The sequence below is a fragment of the Pelophylax lessonae genome (genome assembly GCF_965119305.1).
Source record: "Pelophylax lessonae genome assembly, chromosome: 11".
In the NCBI taxonomy this organism is placed as follows: domain Eukaryota; kingdom Metazoa; phylum Chordata; class Amphibia; order Anura; family Ranidae; genus Pelophylax; species Pelophylax lessonae.
In genome coordinates, this window is record NC_138778.1 from 2,843,842 (window position 1) to 2,867,255 (window position 23,414).

Here is a 23,414-nt window from a genome sequence, read left to right on the forward strand (position 1 = left end):
ACCCCTAAACCCAACCCAAACCCTTACCCCTAACCCTTACCCTAACCCTACCCCCTAACCCTTACCCAAACCCCTAACCCTACCCCTAAGACCCTAACCCGCAGGGGGGAGGAGTGATATCACAACTCCTAACTTTCTACATTCTTCCAGGTGTAGATGCATGGACACCCCAATGAACAGACGGCTTTGTTGCGTTTGGACAATATCTGGATTTATGGGATTGGAGGGATTTCTCCTCTAATTACCTGGCACTTTCTTCTCGGTTTTGATCCTCTGGGCGTAGTCCAATCCGATGGTGCAGTACGGTTTGGGCAGAGTGAGAATCTTCTTACAGAAGACATAGACCCGTTCATAGAGTTCATCCGAGATATACGCCGCCTGGAAAAGACGTTTATAACAATATAATCACTGACTGCATTCATAGGGAACTCGTCTGCCATTTAAAACCTTTAGGGCCCTTTTACACGAGCTTTCCGATCCATGCAGCCCTATGGAGAAGCGATTCTCAGCAGAGACCTCTCCGCTGACACCCGCTGCTATCCGATCCGATCCGTCAAATCCGGGAAACTCTATTTTCCGTCTGTCTGGAGGATCGGATCGGATGAGAACGGACAGGTGGTCCATTTTCATCCGATCTCCCATAGAGGAGTAGGGATCTGACAGGTCTGTCTCTGTAGAGTGATCAGAGATGGAGCTGTCATCCGCCTGCTCAGCGGGGATCAATGCATGGCATAAAAAATAATAAATATTGAGTGTAGATGTCTTTATATACATTTATTGACATCCTCAGAACATACCTTTGTGATGGCGTACATCAGCGTGTGCAGTAATGGGATTATATAGTGCAGGTTGTCACTTAGTTCCGCCTGAGGACACAATACAGACAGACAGACAGACAGACAGACAGGTTAGAATGTTCGATATCACAGCAAATAAAAGCAATGGCATTTTCATTCAGTTGTTCCGTTCCTGTAGGAGTGGAGGAAAAACGCCTCTTCTAGGATGACACTCAATGATGTATTTGTAAAAAAATATTGCATAGCTGTTCATCTCTCGAAAACTGCATTTAAAATAATTTTGTGAAAATGGGGCAAAATCGAATGTTCTCAGGCTGTATTCTTAGTAGTTTGAATGTGTGAATGCAGACAATACTGTTTTATGGCCACTAGATGGTGCTGACTACACTAAGAAATAAGTATGCTCCTCAGTTCAATCTAGTGACCATAATGTGGTACTTTCTGCATTCACGCATTCAAAAAGCATTAAATATAAACAATATTGTCAAAAGTATTGGGACGCCGGCCTTTACACACACATGAACTTTAATGGCACCCCAGTCTTAGTCCGGAGGGTTCAATATTGAGTTGGCTCCGCCCTTTGCAGCTATAACAGCTTCAACTCTTCTGGGAAGGCTGTCCACAAGGTTTAGGAGTGTCTATGGGAATGTTTGACCATTCTTCCAGAAGTGCATGTGTGAGGTCAGGCACTGATGTTGGACGAGAAGGCCTGGCTTGCAGTCTCCACTCTAATTCATCCCAAAGATGTTCTATTGGGTTGAGGCCAGTCAGGTTCCTCCACCCCAAACTTGCTCATCCATGTCCTTATGGACCTTGCTTTGTGCATTTGGTGGAGGGGGGGTTATGGTGTTGGGTTGTTTTTCAGGAGTTGGGTTTGGCCCCTTAGTTGCAGTGAAGGAACTCCTAAGGCATCAGCATACCAAGACAATTTGGACATCCATGTCTTTATGGACCTTGCTTTGTGCACTGGTGTTCAGTCATGTTGGAACAGGAAGGGGCCGTCCCCAAACTCCTCCCACAAAGTTGGAAACATGAAATTGTCCAAAATGTCTTGGTATGCTGATGCCTTAAGAATTCCCTTCCCTGGAACTAAGGGGCCAAGCCCAACCCCTGAAAAACAACCCCACACCATTATCCCCCCTCCACCAAATGATTTGGACCAGTGCACAAAGCAAGGTCCATAAAGACATGGAGGAGCGAGTTTGGGGTGGAGAAACTTGACTGGCCTTGTCTTCCAGGGCCTGGGGCTCGGCCCCTTAGTTCCAGTGAAGGGAACTCCTAAGGCATCAGCATACCAAGACATTTTGGACATCCATGTCTTTATGGACCTTGCCCTGTACACTGGTGTGCAATCATGTTGGAACAGGGAGGGGCCATCCCCAAACTCCTCCCACAAAGTTGGAAACATTAAATTGTCCAAAATGTCTTGGTATGCTGATGCCTTAAGAGTTCCCTTCACTGGAACTAAGGGGCCAAACCCAACCCCTGAAAAACACCCCCACACCATAATCCCCCCTCCCCCACACCATAATTCCCCTTCCACCAAATGATTTGGACCAGTGCACAAAGCAAGGTCCATAAAGACATGGATGAGGGAGTTTGGGGTGGAGGAACTTGATTGGCCTTATCTTCGGGGGGTTGGGCTTGGCCCCTTAGTTCCAGTGAAGGGAACTCCTAAGCCGTCAGCATACCAAGACATTTTGGACAATTTCATGCTCCCAACTTTGTGGGAGGAGTTTGGGGATGGCCCCTTCCTGTTCGAAAATGGCTGCCCACCAGTGCCCAAAGCAAGGTCCATAAAGACATGGATGAGAGAGTTTGGGGTGGAGGAACTTGACTGGCCTGCACAGAGTCCTGACCTCAACCCAATAGAACACCTTTGGGATGAATTAGACTGCAAACCAGGACTTCTCATCCAACATCAGTGCCTGATCTCAAAAATGCGCTTCTGGAAGAATGGTGAAACATTCCCATAGACACTCCAAAACCTTGTGGACGGCCTTCCCAGAAGAGTTGAAGCTGTTATAGCTGCAAAGGGCGGAGCCAACTCAATATTGAACCCTACGGACTAAGACTGGGATGCCATTAAAGTTCATGTGTGTGTAAAGGCAGGCGTCCCAATACTTTTGACAATATAGTGTATATTAAAGTGTCTTATATACTGTAAAATCACGTCCCATATCGGGATGGCCTGTTGGTAAGTTCCTACCTTCTCCAGCTCCTTAATAAGGACCCCAACAATTATATTCCCGTTGTAGGGGTTCCGGTCCAAACTCTTGTGCAAGGTCCATCTCAGCATTCCTGTCGGAGAGCATAAAACGGCCGTTAGTTAGGAGAATCCCCCCCCCCCCCCCCCCAGATTACTTTCCCTTCATTTACATCTGAGTGTATCCCAGCTCGTGTCCTGATAGGAATACGGCATTCAGACATTGCTTGTTCTGATGAACCTGTGTAAGCATTGATTTGGACATGGAGGATTCCAGCACTGCGCTATGAAAGCACCAACACGCCGTTTTTGGGACAAGCTGCCTTTTAGGTCCGATTTCAGGACATGCCGAGTTTTTAAACTTTATTTAAATAGGAGCTCCAGTCTCCCCGCAAAAACATTAAAAGGCAACAGTTATAAATCCTGTAACTGCTGACTTCTATTATAAGGACACTTTCCTGTCCCTATCCCGGGATCCAGCGATGTCCTCACCCGAGCCGATTCTTCAGTCAGGTCCGGGGGGCTGGCACCGCCATCTTAACCCCTTCAATACTGGTCACATTCACCCCTCTCCTGACCAGGCCAATTTTCAGCTTTTTATTGCTGTCACACTTTTAATGACAATTGCACAGTCATGCAACACTGTACCCAAGTGGAATTTGTATCTTTTAGTTCCCACAAATAGAGCTTTTTTCTGGTGATATTTCATCACCACTGAGGTTTATATTTTTTGCACTACAAATAAAAAAAGACCCACATTTTTAAAAAAAACATTTTTTTCTTCCTTTCTGTTATAAAATGTTGTGAATGAGTAATTTTTCTCCTTCACTGAAGGGCACTGTTGGGGCTGCACCGATGGGGCTGCACCGATGGGCACTGATGAGGCAGCACTAATGAGGTGGTACTGATGAAGAGGCACTAATATGCAGCACTAATGGGCGCTGATGAGCGGCATTGATGGGCTTTGATAGGTGGCACTGATGGGCACAGATGGGGGCACTAATATGCAGCACTGATGGACACTGATGAGGCTGCACTGAAGGGCACTGATGAGGCAGCACTAATTACGTGGCACTGATGAGGAGGCACTAATATGCAGCACTAATGGGCGCTGATGAGCGGCATTGATGGGCACTGATAGGTGGCACTGATGGGCACAGATAGGGGCACTAATATGCAGCACTGATGGACACTGATGAGGCTGCACTGAAGGGCACTGATGAGGCAGCACTAATTACGTGGCACTGATGAGGAGGCACTAATATGCAGCACTAATGGGCGCTGATGAGCGGCATTGATGGGCACTGATAGGTGGCACTGATGGGCAGCAATGATGGGCACGGATACACTCATGGGCAGCAATGATGGGCACTGATGAGGAGGCACTGACAGGCATCCCTGATGGACACTGATTGGCATCACAGATGGGCACTTATTGGTATCCCTGATGGGCACTGATTGGCATCACATGTGGGCACTGATTGGCATCACAGATGGGCACTTATTGGTATCCCTGATGGGCACTGATTGGCTTCACATGTGGGCACTGATTGGCATCACAGATGGGCACTTATTGGTATCCCTGATGGGCACTGATTGGCTTCACATGTGGGCACTGATTGGCATCACAGGTGGGCATCCCTGATAGGCCTGCACTGATAATCAATATGCTGATTATCGGCACTTCCTGGTTACGATGTAATCAGCTGTGATTGGATGCAGCTGATCACATGGTAAAGAGCCAAGGTCATAGGCTCTTTACCGAGATCAGAGATGCGGTGTGTCAGAGGGGCACACTGATCGCTGTGCACCTCCAGCGGGTGCGCATGAGCGGCTTATCCTGCTATACGTCATGTGACGTCCAGTCAGGATACTAAAACCCCCGCCCGGCCCTCATTCTGCTATAGATTGGGTGAAACCTGTGATGTTTCCCAGAAGGCATTGGGGGAAAGAAAGGGGGGGGGGCAAACTGACCGGAAGTAAAAGTGGGTTCTTGTCAAAACTGGGTACCCCCTCCCTCCCAAAAAGTGTCATATGTGGCAGTGGAGGGGGGGTGGCGGGGGGATGCAAACAAGCAGAGCTTCCCCTTTTGGGGAACTATTGACCTCCAGAAGGTTTTACCCCCCTTCATGTCCGGGGCATTTTTTGCTATTCAGCACTGCGCTACTTTAACTGGTAATTGTGCAATCATACAATGCTGTAACCAAATAACATTTATATAATTTCTTTTACACAAATAGATCTTTCTTTTGGTGGAATTCGGTCACCGCTGGCTTTTTTTATTTTTTTTATTATATAAATTTAGAAAAGACCGAAAATTAAAACAAAAACGAAATATATATTTTTTTTACTTTCTGTTATAGAACAAATCCAACTAAATCAACTTTCTTTATAAATTTAGGCCAGATTGAATTCTGCTACATGTATTTGGTAAAATAAAAATCCCAATAATTGTGTATTGATTGATTGATTGGTTTGTGTGAAAGTTATTGCGTCTACAAATTAGGGGATGAATACTGGAATTTACGCAGCATTGGCGCTTTACTGGCAGTGGGCGTGTTCAGCAACTTATAGTGGGACTGTTATTGGGTGGCGGGAAATCTGGCGCTAACTGACACTATCTGGGAGGGTCGCTAACTGACACTGACGTCACTAGGGACACCAATACAGTGATCAGTGATAATACTATAATAATGACACTGGCTGAGAAGGGGTTAACATCTAGGGGGCGATCAAACGGTTAATTGTTGCATGTAATAATCATCCTTCCCACAGACAGGAACTAACCCCCTCATCGCATTCAGCAGGAGGAACGGTCGCCAAATGCGACTAATCAAGGTTTATAGGTTCCATCCACAACTGACCTGCCTTATGATTCAGCCTTTTTAGGGTTAAAACAGGTGGTGAGGAGGTGACATATCTCTCTGCCCTCTACAAAGCGATCCACCATGGATTGTTTTTCAGTGGAATGACAAGGACTGCCACACATGAGAACACTGAGAAGGTTGGAATCCGTCTCCTTCCTCCCCACCAACCTACCTGGGTCAGACTGCAGGGCTGCATGCTGGCCATCAAGGCCCCGGAGGATGGCTTGCACCTTCTGATGGACCATGTCTGCCTCGGTTGCTGAAAAGCAGAAGAAACATCATTTAGGGTTGTTTGTGATCATTTAGAGCCGGAGTCTCCAAACTTTTCAGTATGCAGGTACATCATACAATGTTCAGTATCTCACAAAAGTAAGTACACCCCTCACATTTTTGTAAATATTTTTATGTGACAACACTGAAGAAATGAGACTTTGCTACAATGTAAAGTAGTGAGTGTACAGCTTGTATAACAGTGTAAATTTACTGTCCCCTCAAAATAACTCAACACACAGCCATTAATGCCTAAACCGCTGGCAACAAAAGTCAGTACACCCCTAAGTGACAATCTCCAAATTGGGCCCAATTAGCCATTTTCCCTCCCCGGTGTCATGTGACTCGTTAGTGTTACAAGGTTTCAGGTGTGAATGGGGGGCAGGTGTGTTAAATTTGGTGTTATCGCTCTCACTCTCTCATACTGGTCACTGGAAGTTCAACATGGCACCTCATGGCAAAGAACTCTCTGAGGATCTGAAAAAAAGAATTGTTGCTCTACATAAAGATGGCCTAGGCTATAAGAAGATTGCCAAGACCCTGAAACTGAGCTGCAGCACGGTGGCCAAGACCATAAAGCAGTTTAACAGGACAGGTTCCACTCAGAACAGGCCTTGCTATGGTCGAACAAAGCAGTTGAGCGTATGTGCTCAGCGTCATATCCAGAGGTTGTCTTTGGGAAATAGACGTATGAGTGCTGCCAGCATTGATGCAGAGGGTGAAGGGGTGGGGGGTCAGCCTGTCAGTGCTCAGACCATACGCCGCACACTGCATCAAATTGGTCTGCATGGCTGTCGTCCCACAAGGAAGCCTCTTCTAAAGATGATGGACAAGAAAACCTGCAAACAGTTTGCTGAAGACAAGCAGACTAAGGACATGGATTACTGGAACCATCTCCTGTGCTCTGATGAGACCAAGATAAACTTATTTGGTGTCAGATGGTGTCAGGCGTGTGTGGGGGCAACCAGGTGAGGAGTACAAAGATAAGTGTGTCTTCCTACAGTCAAGCATGGTGGTGGGAGTGTCATGGTCTGGGGCTGCATGAGTGCTGCCGGCACTGGGGATCTACAGTTCATTGAGGGAACCATGAATGCCAACATGTACTGTGGCATACTGAAGCAGAGCATGATCCCCTCCCTTCAGAGACTGGGCCGCAGGGCAGTATTCCAACATAACGACCCCAAACACCTCCAAGACCCCCACTGCCTTGCTAAAGCTGAGGGTAAAGGTGATGGACTGGCCAAGCATGTCTCCAGACCTAAACCCTATTGAGCATCTGTGGGGATCCTCAAACAGAAGGTGGAGGAGTGCAAGGTCTCTAACATCCACCAGCTCTGTGATGTCATCATGGAGGAGGGGAAGAGGACTCCAGTGACAACCTGTGAAGCTCTGGTGAACTTCATGCCCGAGAGCCCCTATAACCAGTTTTCTATCCTTCTGGTCCATGCCTGCAGACCTCAGTTTGTAGATTAAGCGTTCATGGGGACCTCTATTGAATGCTTTGCAAAATCCAGATACACCACATTCACCGGCCTTCCCCTATCTAGATGGCAGTTTACTTCCTCCTAGAACGTTAGCAGATTGGTCTGGCAGGAACGACCCTTCCTAAACCCACGCTGATTACTACTCATGATACCATTTTCTTCTGAAAATTCTTGAACCTCTTTAGTAACTTCAGACCAGGCAAGAACAAAGTTTCAAAAGCTTTACTGAAAAAAATGCAACAGAACAGAGTGAACAGTCTTTTCCTAGTGTAGCATCCTCATTGGTAGGTGCTAGTGAGGACATGGCTCGGTTTGGTGGGGGGTGAGTGTAGCACCCTCCTAGGTAGATGCTAGTGAGAGGAAGTATAGTTTTGAGCTCTGTCTGCTTACCAGAGGGGCTGCAGGTAAATCTATATTGCTTTCTACCTACCAGAGAGCAGGATCTGTTAGTGAGGTGTGCTCAGTGTGTGACTCATTCAGTCTAGAGAGTGTTTCACGCTGGTTCAATAGGGAGGCATGTTGGACAGTGGGAGGAAACCTGACGAATGGGTGCATAAGCTTTTGATACAGTCCTGGTGATTGGCGGAGGGCAAGTCGCCTTGGTGCATTCTGGGATACTGTATAAAAGCCAGGAGCACATATGGTCGGGGTCTTTGGCTGGAGAGCATAGTCCCGGAGGCAGGGGGCGGCTGTCTCCTCCTCTGAGGAGGTACCATGCGGTCGTAGGAGGTTGTCCTGAGGGCCTGAGGAATGGATGAGAGGAGCTATACACAGAGGTCTGGGGGAGCTGACTGAGAGGGGAGACACTGGAGACCCTGGGACCGCAGTGTCGTGAGTACAGGGACTCGTGTCAAGGGGCCTGACCTGAGGGGGGCCACCCCTAAGTGTAGGATAGTCAGTGGACGGGTGTCAGCAGTGAAGAAAAAAGAGGCATCCCTGATGCTAAAAGAGGATGCTAGTGGGAGTATCCCGAAGATAATTGTCAGTTCACCAAATCGTCTTAAGGAAAGAGACTCAATCCAAGTTCATACATAGTGGCAGGGTGAATCAACAGCCTGGTTGTATCATAAGATAGGAGTCCTCAAGCATTGTCTATAGTTCAAATTGGAGTATCCCACTATTCCCTTCTCCTATCCCCATTTAAAATAAAACAAAAACAACAAGTAAATACCCTCCATGGACTGATTATTGAAGTGAGCCAAGGAAGGAGAAAGTAAGAACTAGAAACTGTCATTATTGTATGCTGGTGACTCAGGGGGACCCGTAGAGCGAAACCTGGCAGTCCTTATGGGGGCAGTGCTACACTAAGATCCCTAATTCCAGGGACAATACAGATGTGTGGCTGCGGGGATTCCCTTCTAATTTGAGCTGTTGCAGGAGCTGGGACGAGCTCCATCCTGTGCCATTACTCCCAGTGGCGGATGTTACACCCCGACATAGAGAGCTTGAGCGGCACACCAAGCTGTATTGGATCCCTAATAGGGATGGGCTCAGGCATATTCGGATCCTGGTCCCAACCTACTTGAGCAATCCCACCAGGAAGCTGACACTGCACACCACCAATCATGAGCAACCCAGTCAGGGCATGTGTATGTGCAGCTGCGGGCCGGGAAATGCCTCACTGCCTGCGATTGGCGGTATGCAGTGACGGCTTCCTGGCAGGATTGCTTGGGTGGGTTGGGACTAAGATCCGAGCAGTGGCGGCTGGAAATACGGGGCGCAGGGGCGCCGCCCACCCCTATCCATGCGTCCGGCCCCCTAATCTACATGCGGGGCGCCGGACACATGGAAGTCAATGGGGCTTTTATTTTTTTTTTTAGCCATGTGATTAGAGTCAGAGGCACTCACAGGCCCCGAGCCCACCCAGTTGTGTGACAATAGCGAATGAAAATTCGCTATTGTCACACAAATCCTCCTCCTGGCCAATCAGGAAGTGGGTTTTGAGACCCGTTTCCCAATTGGCCGAAAGAAGAAGCCATGCCATTGGGCATGGAGGAGGAGGGAGGAGATGCAGAAGACGGGGAAGAAGACAAAGCTGCCGCCACCGCCTGCTGCTGCATCCAGGCAGGTTAAGTGAGCGGGGGGGGAGTCCTGTCTGTCCATCCTCTCTGTCCTCTCCTGTCTCCCCTATCTCCCTGTGGTCCGGGGGTGGGGTATGGTGTGCGGCCTGGTGTTGTCCAGGGAAAGGGGGGGTATGGTGCGGTCGGTCTGCCCCCCCCCCCCGCCCATGGAGCACCAGCCGCCACTAGATCCGAGCATGTCTGAGCCCATCCCAAATTCCTAACTAGGCTTGTGGCTGCCCCAGCGTACCTGCACAGGATGAGCCCATGCTTGGTAGAGTCCATAGTGGCAGATCTCTAGAACTGGTGTCTTCAGGGAGAACTGCAGGTCCCAGCAAACCCCCTACACAGTGGATGTGACAGCAGGCAGGCTTACTTTTGGAGGGGGAAGATGCTGTGGCTTGCCTGTGTCTTTTCTTCCCATGTAGACTGTCTGAGTCTGGGCAGAGCCTTCCCCCCTTTTTTTATCAGCACAGGGAGATAGGCAGAGCTCTGAAAAACATCCAGCAAACCAGGTTAACTGCTTCTCTCCTGGCTGGGGCAGCATATCTCACTAACCAGCATTTCAACTTGCTTACACATGCACTGCTTTAAAAAATGCACAGCAACCGGATCGCATGGTACTGCTGTACTATGCAATCCGGTACAGTTAAACGCACTACGTTTGCAACCTGTGTTTTGGGTGTCGCTAGCATTGCACTGACACCAGCTGCAGATATCCAGCACACTGCGTTTTAAATGCGGCGCAGGAAACGCGCGTGGGAGGCTGGTTTTCCGCAGCGCATTCTGGTGTGAACTGGCACTCAATGATAACGGTAAAGAGGACAAATAGAGCGGATCAATCCACCTAATGGAAGCACAGATAGCAAATACTTCATGGCATAAAAAAATGCAACCCCCCCCCCAATTTATTCTCTAGGGCCTCGGCTTTATGTAATATTTGGGGGTTCAATTTTCTAGCGAAAAATACTGATTGTTACACGAAAACAAAAAGTGCCAGAAAAAGGCCCGAAGCTGAAGTGGGTAACGAAAGGTTTACTTCATGGGTGGAAGGGAGAGAATAGAATTGTGAGAGTCTTTTACTGGGTAACGGGTCAGTCCACACAGAAGTGACATTTTATCTAGGGGTGGATCCTGGTCAACAAGTCAGCCCTGGACTTCTTATCTGCTGCAACAACAACTTCCTTCCATAACTCCTGACCCAAATATGTGTGTTTCAGCTCCTCCTATTACATTCAGCATTACAGAAAATAAATAAAAATCAATAGTAATAAGGACCATAGGTGTACAGACCCAGGGATGGTGGAAACCCCTCATAATGGGCACAGCGGCACAGCGGGTGTACAGACCCAGGAACTCAGCACAGGGATGGAGGGAACCCCTCATAATGGGCACAGCGGGTGTACAGACCCAGGAACTCAGCACAGGGATGCGGGGAACCCCTCATAATGGGCACAGTGGGTGTACAGACCTGGGAAGTCAGCACAGGGATGGAGGGAACCCCTCATAATGGGCACAGCGGGTGTACAGACCCGGGAACTCAGCACAGGCATGGAGGGAACCCCTCATAATGGGCACAGCGGGTGTACAGACCTGGGAACTCAGCACAGGGATGGTGGGATCCCCTCATAATGGGCACAGTGGGTGTACAGACCTGGGAAGTCAGCACAGGGATGGAGGGAACCCCTCATAATGGGTACAGCGGGTGTACAGACCGGGAACTCAGCACAGGGATGGTGGGAACCCCTCATAATGGGCACAGCAGGTGTACAGACCCAGGAACTCAGCACAGGGATGGTGGGAACCCCTCATAATGGGCACAGCGGGTGTACAGACCGGGAACTCAGCACAGGGATGGTGGGAACCCCTCATAATGGGCACAGCGGGTGTACATATCCAGGAACTCAGCACAGGGATGGGGGGAACCCCTCATAATGGGCACAGCGGGTGTACAGCTGACTGTCAACACCCTTCAATAGAAATCTATGAATGACGTCCTGGGTGGGATTACCTGAGAGGTCCATAGAGGAGGCATTTATCAGACGGAGGTGGGGGATGGAGGCTCACACATCTGTGTAATATTCAGCTGAACTCTCCTCCGCAGATCTGCAGGGACAGAAGACACAGAACAATCATTCATTGTTTCCATAGATAAATAAAGAACACTCTTATTTTCTTTAACAGCCAACCACAAGTCTGCTTTCCTAATGTCATCTTGAACATTATATCTGAAAATGGATTGGATGAAGATTTCCACAGCAAGACCTTTACATTACTGATATAGGTTGTTATGAGCTGCACTGTGCGTTACAATATTTCCAGTGTGGTGCTTACAAACTTTTCCTCTACATGCCAAGCTGATCTTTGCAGTTACATAGATGTGTAGCAGCGGCGGAGCTAGACTTTTAAAACAGGGGTGGCAAGGTATTATTTTGGGGGGTCAATATACAAAGTGTTCAATTACACCCTTCAATGCAGTGACCAGCGTGCCGTGCCCCCATCAATGCAGTGACCAGCGTGCCGTGCCCCCATCAATGCAGAGACCAGCGTGCCGTGCCCCCATCAATGCAGTGACCAGCATGCCGAGCCCCCATCAATGCAGTGACCAGCGTGCCGAGCCCCCATCAATGCAGTGACCAGCGTGCCGTGCCCCCATCAATGCAGAGACTTACCTGCAGCCACCACTTCTCCTCAGTCCCCCGGCATCTCCTCGAGTCCTCCCGCCTCCTCCTCAGCGGCTCGGCCAATGGCATGCGTTCGCCTTTCGGCTAATCAGGAGCGGGTCTCAGACCGGGTTCCTGATTGGCCAGGAGGAGGATCTGTGTGACAATAGGGAATTTTCATTCGCTATTGTCACACAATGGGTGGGCTCGGGGCGCACTGCTCTGCGCCCCGGATCCACCCTCTTCTGAAGCCTATTAGAGCCTCTGGCTCTAATCAGATGACAAAAAAAAAAAATCCCATTGAACTCCATGCGTCCGGCGCCCCGCATGCAGATTAGGGGGCCGGACGCATGGATAGGGGGGCGATGCCCCTGCGCCCCCAACACACCGGCCGCCACTGTCAAACAGTGTAATGTTTTCAGCGGGGTGGCAACAGGGGAGGCAAGGACTTCGTCTGGGGTGGCAATTGCCACCCCAGCTAGCCCTCTGGCTCCGCTACTGATGTGTAGGACATATTAGCCATAGAGATCAGAAGTTTATTGGATTAAATAGTCAACACTATGAAAAAGCCAACTCATTTGGGGGGTTTAAACTCCCCTTCATCAGGGCTTACAGTGAGGAAAATAATGATTGGCTTCCCTGCAGATTGTCAGTTTGCCCACTTCACTTTCAAAGAAATGGGGGGTGTATAATTTTTATCATAGGTGTATTTTATATGATAGAGACAGAATATCAACCAAAAATCCAGAAAAACACATGATACAAATGTTATAAATGGAGTTGCAGTTCAGTGAGTAAAATAAGTATTTGATCCCCAACCAACCAACAATAATTCTGCCTCCCACAGACTGGCTACAGTAGGGGCTCATGTGGTACACAGATTAGTCCTGTCAATGTAAGAAGGAGCTCCTAATGAAAACTCGTTATGTGTATAAAAGAATCTCTTTCCTCCAATCACATCTCACCATCATGGGAAGACCAAAGAGCTGTCAGAGGAGGTCAGGGAGAAGATTGGAGACCGGCACAAGGCTGCAATGGGCTACAAGACCATCAGCAAGAGGCTTGGTGAGAAGGAGACAACTGTTGGAGCGATTATTCCCAAATAGGAGAAATACAAAATAACCATCAATCACCCTCAGTCTGGAGCTCCATGGAAGATTTCTCCTCATGGGGTGAGGATGGTCATGAGAAAAGTGAGGGATCCGCCCAGAACTACATGGGAGGAGCTTGTGAATGATCTCAAGGCAGTTGGGACCACAGTCACCAAACAAACCATCGGTAACACAATACACCACCATGGATTGAAATCCTACAGCTCCCACAAGGGCCCCCTCCTCAAGAAGGCGCATGTACAGTCCTGCCAATGAACATCTAAATGTCCAGCCACTTGATTGTTTTTACAGTCAGCAGGATAGGACGTCATTTCCCCCCCCCCCTGCTGCCCTCCAATACTTCTATCGGCTCGCCCCCTACAATCAGCTGGCTGCGGCCGTTTACCATAGAGCTGACTGAGGACCAGATGGTCCCCGGCCATCTCTATATCCTTTATAGGCTTGGCACGACGTTATGACGTCACTTCCGGTGCCGGTGTTCTAAAATTTTCTCGGACCCGTGAAAAAATCGGACCTCGTCACTTCCGGTGATAGGAGTCTCAAGTGCGCATGCGCATAAGACATTATCTTGGTTTGGTAAACTTATAACACATAGCGGGCAGCTGAATGAGAGGAGGCGGGGCTGAGGTGGGACGGAAGACACCGCTGCGTCATCTGCAGAGCTGAATAGAGGAGGCGGGAGAGGAGGCGGGACGGAGGTGCGGCCGTGTAATAAATGCAGGACTTTAGCGACTCCTTGTTTTATTATCTTTAGCAATTATCGTATTATTTATCCTTAGGATTTCATTACATTTACTATTTATATAATACAAAATAAGAAATACTAAATGTAATGAAATCCTAAGGATAAATAATACGATAATTACTAAAGATAATAAAACATAAGGAGTCGCTAAAGTCCTGCATATATTACACGGCCGCACCTCCATCCCGCCTCCTCCACCAGCTCTGCATATGTGTCCTCCGTCGCACCTCAGCCCCGCCTCCTCTCAATCAGCTGTGCGCTCTCTGTTATAATTTTGCCAAACCTTGAAAAATGTCTTCTGCGCATGCGCACGGACGACTCCCATCCGCTGTTTTGTGATGCTCTATCACCGGAAGTGACGAGGTCCGATTTTTTCACGGGTCCGACAAAATTTGACAACACCGGTAGATGTAAACACCGCTGTTTCTTTTACTGGGAAGCCGAGATTGTTTTTTTCTTTTTTTTTTTTATCTCAGTCTTTCCAGCCTAGAGGAGAGATGTGGGGACTTATAGACCCCCGATCTCTCCATAAAGAGGACCTGTCATGCTCTATTCCTGATTCAAGGGATGTTTACATTCCATGTAATAGGAAAAAAGTGATTAAAAAAAAAAAAATTAAGGGAAAATGTCAAAATAAAAAAATAAAGTAAAATAAATAATAATTAAAAAAAATGTAAAGCGACCCCACCCCCGTGTGCTCACAAGAAGAAGCGAACGCGTATGTAAACGACGTTCAAACCTCACATGTGAGGTATTGCTGCGATCGTTAGAGTGAGAGCAATCATTATAACTCTGGACCTCCTCTGTAACTCTAAACTGGTAACCTGTAAACATTTTTAGAGCGCCACCTATAAAGATTATTTTTAAGTACCGAAGTTTGACGCCGTTCCACAAGCGCAATATGAAAGCGTGACATGTTGGGTATCTATTTACTCGGCATAACATCATCTTTCACATTATAAAAAAAAATTGGGCTAACATTAGTGTTTTTTTTTTTTTTTTTCTGGAAACAGTTTAAAAAAGAAAAAACGTGTTTGAAAATTGCTGCGCAAATACCGTGTGATGTCAAAAGTTGTAACAACCACCATTTTATTCCCTGGGGTCTCTGCTAAAAAAAAAAAAAAACACATATATAATTTTTGGGGGTTCTGAGTAATTTTCTAGGAAAAAATGATGATTTTTTTTTACATGTAGGAGAGGATTGCCAGAATAGGACCGGTGTGGAAGTGGTTGAGAAAACACAATCATAATCAATTTGAAATACATTTGAGATACAATTTATACATTGCTCACTTGGTTGTTGTTTTTTCTTTTTGCCTTTCTTATGCCTTGACTTGTAGAGTTTGGTATAGAAGTTCTCTTTACTGGTCAGAACTTAGGAAAGCTTTGCCTTTAACCTCAATATCCGCTAGAGATTAAATTTACAACAAACACACAGCAAAAAAAGGAAGCTCAGCTCCGGCCTCGTTCACCCTTTCTACTATTAGATCATTTACACACAATATAGATCGGGGTTCATTTTGAACATCTGCAGAGAATTACGTTTGCTGTAATACATTATAATACAGTTCATTTTTTTTTTATCACAGTATCTACTGATCCCCAGATCCATTGAACCAGGGGGCTCCAAACTTTCTAAACAGACTTTAGGGGGGCCAGACTGTGACCATTAGGAGTATAAAGTGTCCTGAAGTCAGTGGGAGTAAACATCTTTAGCAGAAGGAGGAGGAATGGTGCACCATCATTAGTGTCAGTGGGAGGAATAGTGTCCCATCATTGGTGTCAGTGGAAGGAATAGTGTCCCATCATTGGTATCAGTGGGGGGAATAGTGTCCCATCATTGGTGTCAGTGGAAGGAATAGTGTCCCATCATTGGTGTCAGTGGAAGGAATAGTGTCCCATCATTGGTGTCAGTGGGAGGAATAGTGTCCCATCATTGGTGTCAGTGGGAGGAATAGTGTCCCATCCTTGGTGTCAGTGGGAGGAATAGTGCACCATCATTGGTGTCAGTGGAAGGAATAGTGTCCCATCATTGGTGTCAGTGGGAGGAATAGTGTCCCATCATTTGTGTCAGTGGGAGGAATAGTGCCCCATCATTGGTATCAGTGGGAGGAATAGTGCCCCATCATTTGTGTCAGTGGGAGGAATAGTGTCCCATCATTGGTGTCAGTGGGAGGAATAGTGTCCCATCATTGGTGTCAGTGGGAGGAATAGTGCCCCAACATTTGTGTCAGTGGGAGGAATAGTGCCCCATCATTGGTGTCAGTGGGAGGAATAGTGCCCCATCATTGGTATCAGTGGGAGGAATAGTGCCCCATCATTGGTGTCAGTGGGAGGAATAGTGTCCCATCATTGGTGTCAGTGGGAGGAATAGTGCCCCATCATTGGTGTCAGTGGAAGGAATAGTGCCCCAACATTTGTGTCAGTGGGAGGAATAGTGCCCCATCATTGGTGTCAGTGGGAGGAATAGTGTCCCATCATTGGTGTCAGTGGGAGGAATAGTGTCCCATCATTGGTGTCAGTGGGAGGAATAGTGCCCCATCATTGGTGTCAGTGGAAGGAATAGTGCCCCAACATTTGTGTCAGTGGGAGGAATAGTGCCCCATCATTGGTGTCAGTGGGAGGAATAGTGCCCCATCATTGGTGTCAGTGGGAGGAATAGTGTCCCATCATTGGTGTCAGTGGGAGGAATGTGGTTGTAAAGGCTGAAGGCGCATTCTATGTTTGAAACCTTGATTCCATACATGCACCTGTGCTGCTACCCCCACGGACCCCCTTAATACTCATTTGAGCCCCCTCTCGATCCAGCGATGTGCACGAGAGCCTCAGCTGTTCTGCTGTCAATCACAGCCAGTGAGCCAATGAGGAGAGAACAGAGGCTGGGCCGAGCCGCAGCTCTATGTGTTTTTGGATGCATAGAGCGGGGCTCAGGAGCGGGAACGCACCAGTGACCCCATAGCAAATAGCTTGCTATTGGGAGCAGTGGTCAAGGGGGAGAAGCCAGGAGCGCCGGCGGGGGACCCGAGAAAAGGAGGATCGGGGCTGCTCTGTGCAAATCCTTTACAGAGCAGGCAAGTATAGCTTTTAGTTTATTTGTTTTTTTACAGCCGAACCTTTAATATCACTTTAATTTTACATTTATAATTACTAATTGCTGATTTATTCTGGGGGAGAGGAGAAGCACTTTTACTTACCTGATACTCCACTTCCCCAGCAGAGGGCGCTCCCCCTGCCCTGGTGGTGAACTGTCCCTTAGCGTTATCACGTCCAATGCAGAGCTATGGACAACCTTTTTTACATGCTAACTTTGTCCAGTTAAACCCGATTCACTAAAATGTTCTCACTTAGATAATGCAATAAGCGCGGATCCTTTGGATTGTGCAGAATGGATAGAAGGACACGGGCGCCCGCTGGGGGGTCTGCAGAGAAAGTCAGCGGTTACAAGCTGAACAATAAGTACATCATTCCGCTGTGATAAGTGAGGGATGGAGTGATGGAAACTTCGTCTCGCTGATAGTGAAGATGGAACAAGTGCTGGAGGAATGAGAATATTTATTTTCCATCCTGTACAGCAGATGCCGGCATGTCTGCACTGAGACCAATCACTTTTCCACAAATGCGTCCATAATCTTCTAACCTCAGAAGCAGCTGGAAAGTTCTCATCAACGTGTATTCTTATTTAACCACTTGCCAACCAGTGGCGTGCCGGTACATCGCTGGACTTCAAGTGGTTGTACCAGGATGATGCCTCCAGCTGCAGTACCATTCTTTAGGAGTCGGTGGTCGACTCTCCTGTAAAAGCAATCCTAGTGGCTAACTAGCCACTGGATTACTTTTACGAGCAACAGGAGGGGACATCCCCCTCCTCCCGCCACCTTCTTTGGCTTTAATGGGATCTCCCGTCCCACCAGTAGTCCGGAACAACCAGCCGGTGCTTCTGGCTATACAGAGGAATCAGGACCTCCTTCCTCCTCTTGGTGACCCCTCTAGTGATATAAAGATCTATATAGAGGAATCAGGACCCCCTTCCTCCTGCTGGTGACCCCTCTAGCGATCTAAATACAGAGGAATCAGGACCTCCTTCCTCCCGCTGGTGATCCCTCTAGTGATATAAAGATCTACATAGAGGAATCAGGACCTCCTGCCTCCTGCCCCCTCTAGTGATATAAAGATCTATATAGAGGAATCAGGACCTCCTTCCTCCTGCTGGTGACCCCTCTAGTGATATAAATATCTATATAGAAGAATCAGGACCTCCTTCCTCCCGCTGGTGACCCCTCTAGTGATATAAAGGTCTATATAGAGGAATCAGGACCTCCTTCCTCCTGCTGGGGACCCCTCTAGTGATATAAAGATCTATATAGAGGAATCAGGACCTCCTTCCTCCTGCTGGGGACCCCTCTAGTGATATAAAGATCTATATAGAGGAATCAGGACCTCCTTCCTCCAGCTGGGGACCCCTCTAGTGATTTAAAGATCTATATAGAGGAGTCAGGACCTCCTTCCTCTTGCTGGTGACCCCTCTAGTGATATAAAGATCTATATAGAGGAATCAGGACCTCCTTCCTCCTGCTGGTGACCCCTCTAGTGATATAAAGATCTATATAGAGGAATCAGGACCTCCTTCCTCCTGCTGGTGACCCCTCTAGTGATATAAAGATCTATATAGAGGAATCAGGACCTCCTTCCACCTGCTGGGGACCCCTCTAATGATATAAAGATCTATATAGAGGAATCAGGACCTCCTTCCTCCAGCTGGGGACCCCTCTAGTGATTTAAAGATCTATATAGAGGAGTCAGGACCTCCTTCCTCCTGCTGGTGATCCCTCTAGTGATATAAAGATCTATATAGAGGAATCAGGACCTCCTTCCTCCTGCTGGGGACCCCTCTAGTGATATAAAGATCTATATAGAGGAATCAGGACCTCCTTCCTCCTGCTGGTGACCCCTCTAGTGATATAAAGATCTATATAGAGGAATCAGGACCTCCTTCCTCCTGCTGGGGACCCCTCTAGTGATATAAAGATCTATATAGAGGAATCAGGACCCCCTTCCTCCTGCTGGGGACCCCTCTAGTGATATAAAGATCTATATAGAGGAATCAGGACCTCCTTCCTCCTGCTGGGGACCCCTCTAGTGATATAAAGATCTATATAGAGGAATCAGGACCTCCTTCCTCCTGCTGGGGACCCCTCTAGTGATATAAAGATCTATATATATAGAATCAGGGCCTCCTTCCTCCTGCTGGTGACCCCTCTAGTGATATAACGATCTATATAGAGGAATCAGGACCCCCTTCCTCCTGCTGGGGACCCCTCTAGTGATATACAGATCTATATAGAGGAATCAGGACCCCCTTCCTCCTGATGGTGATCCCTCTAGTGATATAAAGATCTATATAGAGGAATCAGGACCCCCTTCCTCCTGCCCCCTCTAGTGATATACAGATCTATATAGGAGAATCAGGACCTCCTTCCTCCTTCTGGTGATCCCTCTATTGATGCTCCCTATCATCTGTAATAAGCACCCCCGAAGCTTTTTCCTCTGTAGCTCTGACCAACACTTTACCTCCAATTCCGTACTCTATAGGAGGATTCTCTTCTCAGAAGTGCATTATATTACATTTAGAAAGGTTGAAATGCAGTTCCCACGGCTTTGACCAATCTTCCAGCAATGCCAAATCCATGTTCCCTGAAACAAATATCAACCCCCCCCCCCCTGCACACCATTTTGTAATCAGCAAAAAGAGACTTCTTCAGCATAGGATTTGCTGTCCACATGCGATTAATGCGCCGTCCCACCTACATATCTCTTAGTAAATCAGATCCAATGCCATTTGATCCAACAATGGCCCCTCCCACCTCCACATAGTGCAATCAGAGGCTCCTCCCACACCACATCAGTGTGGGGTTCTCACCTGTTGGCGTCAGTTATTGATCCGTCAGTACAGGGACTCCTGTGGCTCATCATAGTATATAAAAAATAAAATAATTCAAATATCTATCAGTTAGTATTATAAAAGTATCTCCAGCTTGGAGTTCTCCTCGAAAATATTCAATTCTATCCTTCTGGAACCCCGAGAACATCACCTAAAAATGTTCTTCTCCGCCCCGAACGGAATCCCTATTAATAGCCAACAAACATAGAAACGCACCAGGAAGTCCAATATACGTCTCCAGCGTTCTATCAGGAAAGAGAATGTTTGATCAAAGGCGGAGGGAGGGGAAGTTTTTCTTTCTGCTGAAAAACAAATCATCAACCAAAGATATTTCACCAAGTAGCCGGGGTTCCTGTTTTTCCTCTCAAAATATACAAACGTCTATTAGGTCCGGGAGTGTGGCGGAACTTGGTGGTTGATGAATCGTAATTGGGGGCGTATAGCGAGACGATGGCCGGGCGTAGACCAGGCGCCTGACCATGCCTGGACAGCTTATGTGGCGCCCGAGTCAGCACGTGGCCTCTCCATGGTGAAAGCTTTGTTTTCTGCTCTCCATGGCAACCAGCTGCAAAGAGACTTTCCAGCATGCTGGGCAATCTTCATGTTAAGATCAAGAAACATTACCTACGTAACTTGGCTGTTTTGGTGAAATTGTGTTTTGTTAAAGCTGAACTCCATGCAGGCAGCTAAACACAGAGCTAGGGTGCTCTCACCACCCTCTGAGCCCCCTATTGTACCTGCCCCCAATCCACATCCGAGCACTGTCCCCTGTCCTCAACCAAATAGACCCCCCTCCCCAGCAAGAATAGACCCCTTCAACAACAATAGATCCTCCCCAGGAACAATAAACCCCCATCAGCAACAATAAATCCTCCACCAACAACAATTCCACCCCCAGCAACAATAGACTTCTTCCAGCAACAGTAGATTCCCCAGAAGCCAGCATTATTAGACCCTCCCACAGACAGCAACAATAGACTTCACACAAAAAAGTAAATCCCCCAGCAACAATAGATCCCCACCAACAACAATAGATCCACCCACAGCAACAATAGACCTCACACAAAAAAGTAAACCCCTCAGCAACAATAGATCCACCCACAGCAACAATAGACTTCTGCCAGTAACAGTAGATCCACCCAGCAACAATCAACTTCTGCCAGCAACAGTAGATCCCCAGAAGCATTAATAGACCCTCCTACAGACAGCAACAATAGACCTCACACAAAAGAGTACCCCCCCCCCCTGCAACAATAGGCCCCCCAGCAATAATGTATCCTTCAGCAGCCTGAGCAACGTAAGACTCCCTGGCAATAGATCCTCTTCCCCAGCAGCACAGCACCCCCCCCCCCACCACCACCACCACCAATGGCAATAGATCCCCCAGCTGCTAGCTTCAATAGACCCTTGAGCATGCAGGTTCAAGCCCTGGATGGTTGCCATGTAGAAATGCTCCTCTACATTAACATTTCCCATATTAAGTTGTACACTTAAGAATTTACACAAGCAGCACATCAATAATTACAAGAGACATTCATTTCTGCTATCTTGGAACACTTCATCAGCTTGACTGACCCTAAAGGAGTTGTAAAGTCAGAAGGTGCATTCTTTACATTAAGATAAAAACCTTCTGGGTGTAGCAGCCTCTCCAGCACCCCTAATACCTGAACCCAATTTCTGTCCAGCGATGTAAACGAGTCCCACGGCCGTCCGGGACTCTCCCTCCTGATTGACTGAGACACAGCTGCGGCGCCATTGGCTCAGTCAGTCAGCCAATCGAGAGAGAGGGGGAGATGGGCCGAACAATCACTTTACAATCTTTATGATCACTTTAAGCTGGCCATGTGCTAGTAGATTTCTGAATAAACATTTGTACAGCACTTCTCAGTACATCTGATGACTTGACGAATGTCACATGACAGTACTTCAAAATGTTTGCTTTAATAGTTGAGACCAGCAATAATGTGCATGCATGAACTAGAGAGCGAGAGATCAGCAATAATGTGCATGCATGAACTAGAGAGAGAAACCAGCAATAATGCGCATGCATGAACTAGAGAGACCAGCAATAATGCGCATGCATGAACTAGAGAGTGAGAGATCAGCAATAATGCGCATGCATGAACTAGAGAGAGAGAGACCAGCAATAATGTGCATGCATGAACTAGAGAGAGAGGCCAGCAATAATGTGCATGCATGAACTAGAGAGAGAGAGAGAGACCAGCAATAATGTGCATGCATGAACTAGAGAGTGAGAGATCAGCAATAATGCGCATGCATGAACTAGAGAGAGAAACCAGCAATAATGCGCATGCATGAACTAGAGAGAGAGAGACCAGCAATAATACGCATGCATGAACTAGAGAGAGAGACCAGCAATAATGCGCATGCATGAACTAGAGAGAGAAACCAGCAATAATGGGCATGTATGAACTAGAGAGAGAGAGACCAGCAATAATGGGCATGTATGAACTAGAGAGAGAAACCAGCAATAATGCGCATGCATGAACTAGAGAGAGAGAGAGACCAGCAATAATGGGCATGCATGAACTAGAGAGAGAGAGACCAGCAATAATGGGCATGTATGAACTAGAGAGAGAAACCAGCAATAATGCGCATGCATGAACTAGAGAGAGAGAGAGACCAGCAATAATGGGCATGCATGAACTAGAGAGAGAGAGACCAGCAATAATGCGCATGCATGAACTAGTTAGAGAGAGAGACCAGCAATAATGGGCATGCATGAACTAGAGAGAGACCAACAATAATGTGCATGCATGAACTAGAGAGAGAGACCAGCAATAATGGGCATGCATGAACTAGAGAGAGAGAGAGACCAGCAATAATACGCATGCATGAACTAGAGAGAGAAACCAGCAATAATGGGCATGCATGAACTAGAGAGAGAGAGACCAGCAATAATGGGCATGCATGAACTAGAGAGAGAGAGACCAGCAATAATGTGCATGCATGAACTAGAGAGAGAGACCAGCAATAATGGGCATGCATGAACTAGAGAGAGAGAGACCAGCAATAATGTGCATGCATGAACTAGAGAGAGAGACCAGCAATAATGGGCATGCATGAACTAGAGAGAGAGAGAGACCAGCAATAATACGCATGCATGAACTAGAGAGAGAGAGACCAGCAATAATGTGCATGCATGAACTAGAGAGAGAGACCAGCAATAATGGGCATGCATGAACTAGAGAGAGAGAGACCAGCAATAATGCGCATGCATGAACTAGAGAGAGAGAGACCAGCAATAATGC

At 47.5% G+C, this 23,414-nt stretch overlaps 1 protein-coding gene across 6 annotated transcripts in view; it reads right to left on the reverse strand.

Moving 5' to 3' along the window:
- PIK3R6 (phosphoinositide-3-kinase regulatory subunit 6) overlaps positions 1-23,414 on the reverse strand; it is a 114,096-nt gene that overhangs the window by 40,496 nt on the left and 50,186 nt on the right. For 4 of the 6 annotated variants that reach the window (XM_082271463.1, XM_082271461.1, XM_082271464.1 and 1 more), the window contains 5 exons: positions 11,696-11,790; positions 6,043-6,129; positions 3,007-3,098; positions 798-866; positions 246-378 (listed from right to left, as the gene is read on the reverse strand). In XM_082271463.1, coding sequence (XP_082127589.1) covers positions 246-378; positions 798-866; positions 3,007-3,098; positions 6,043-6,129; positions 11,696-11,708 — 394 coding nt within the window. In that variant the 5' untranslated portion in view covers positions 11,709-11,790. Of the gene's footprint in view, positions 1-245; positions 379-797; positions 867-3,006; positions 3,099-6,042; positions 6,130-11,695; positions 11,791-20,121; positions 20,146-23,414 lie in introns of those variants that run through there. The other 2 variants (XM_082271465.1, XM_082271466.1) reach the window with 2 other exon arrangements.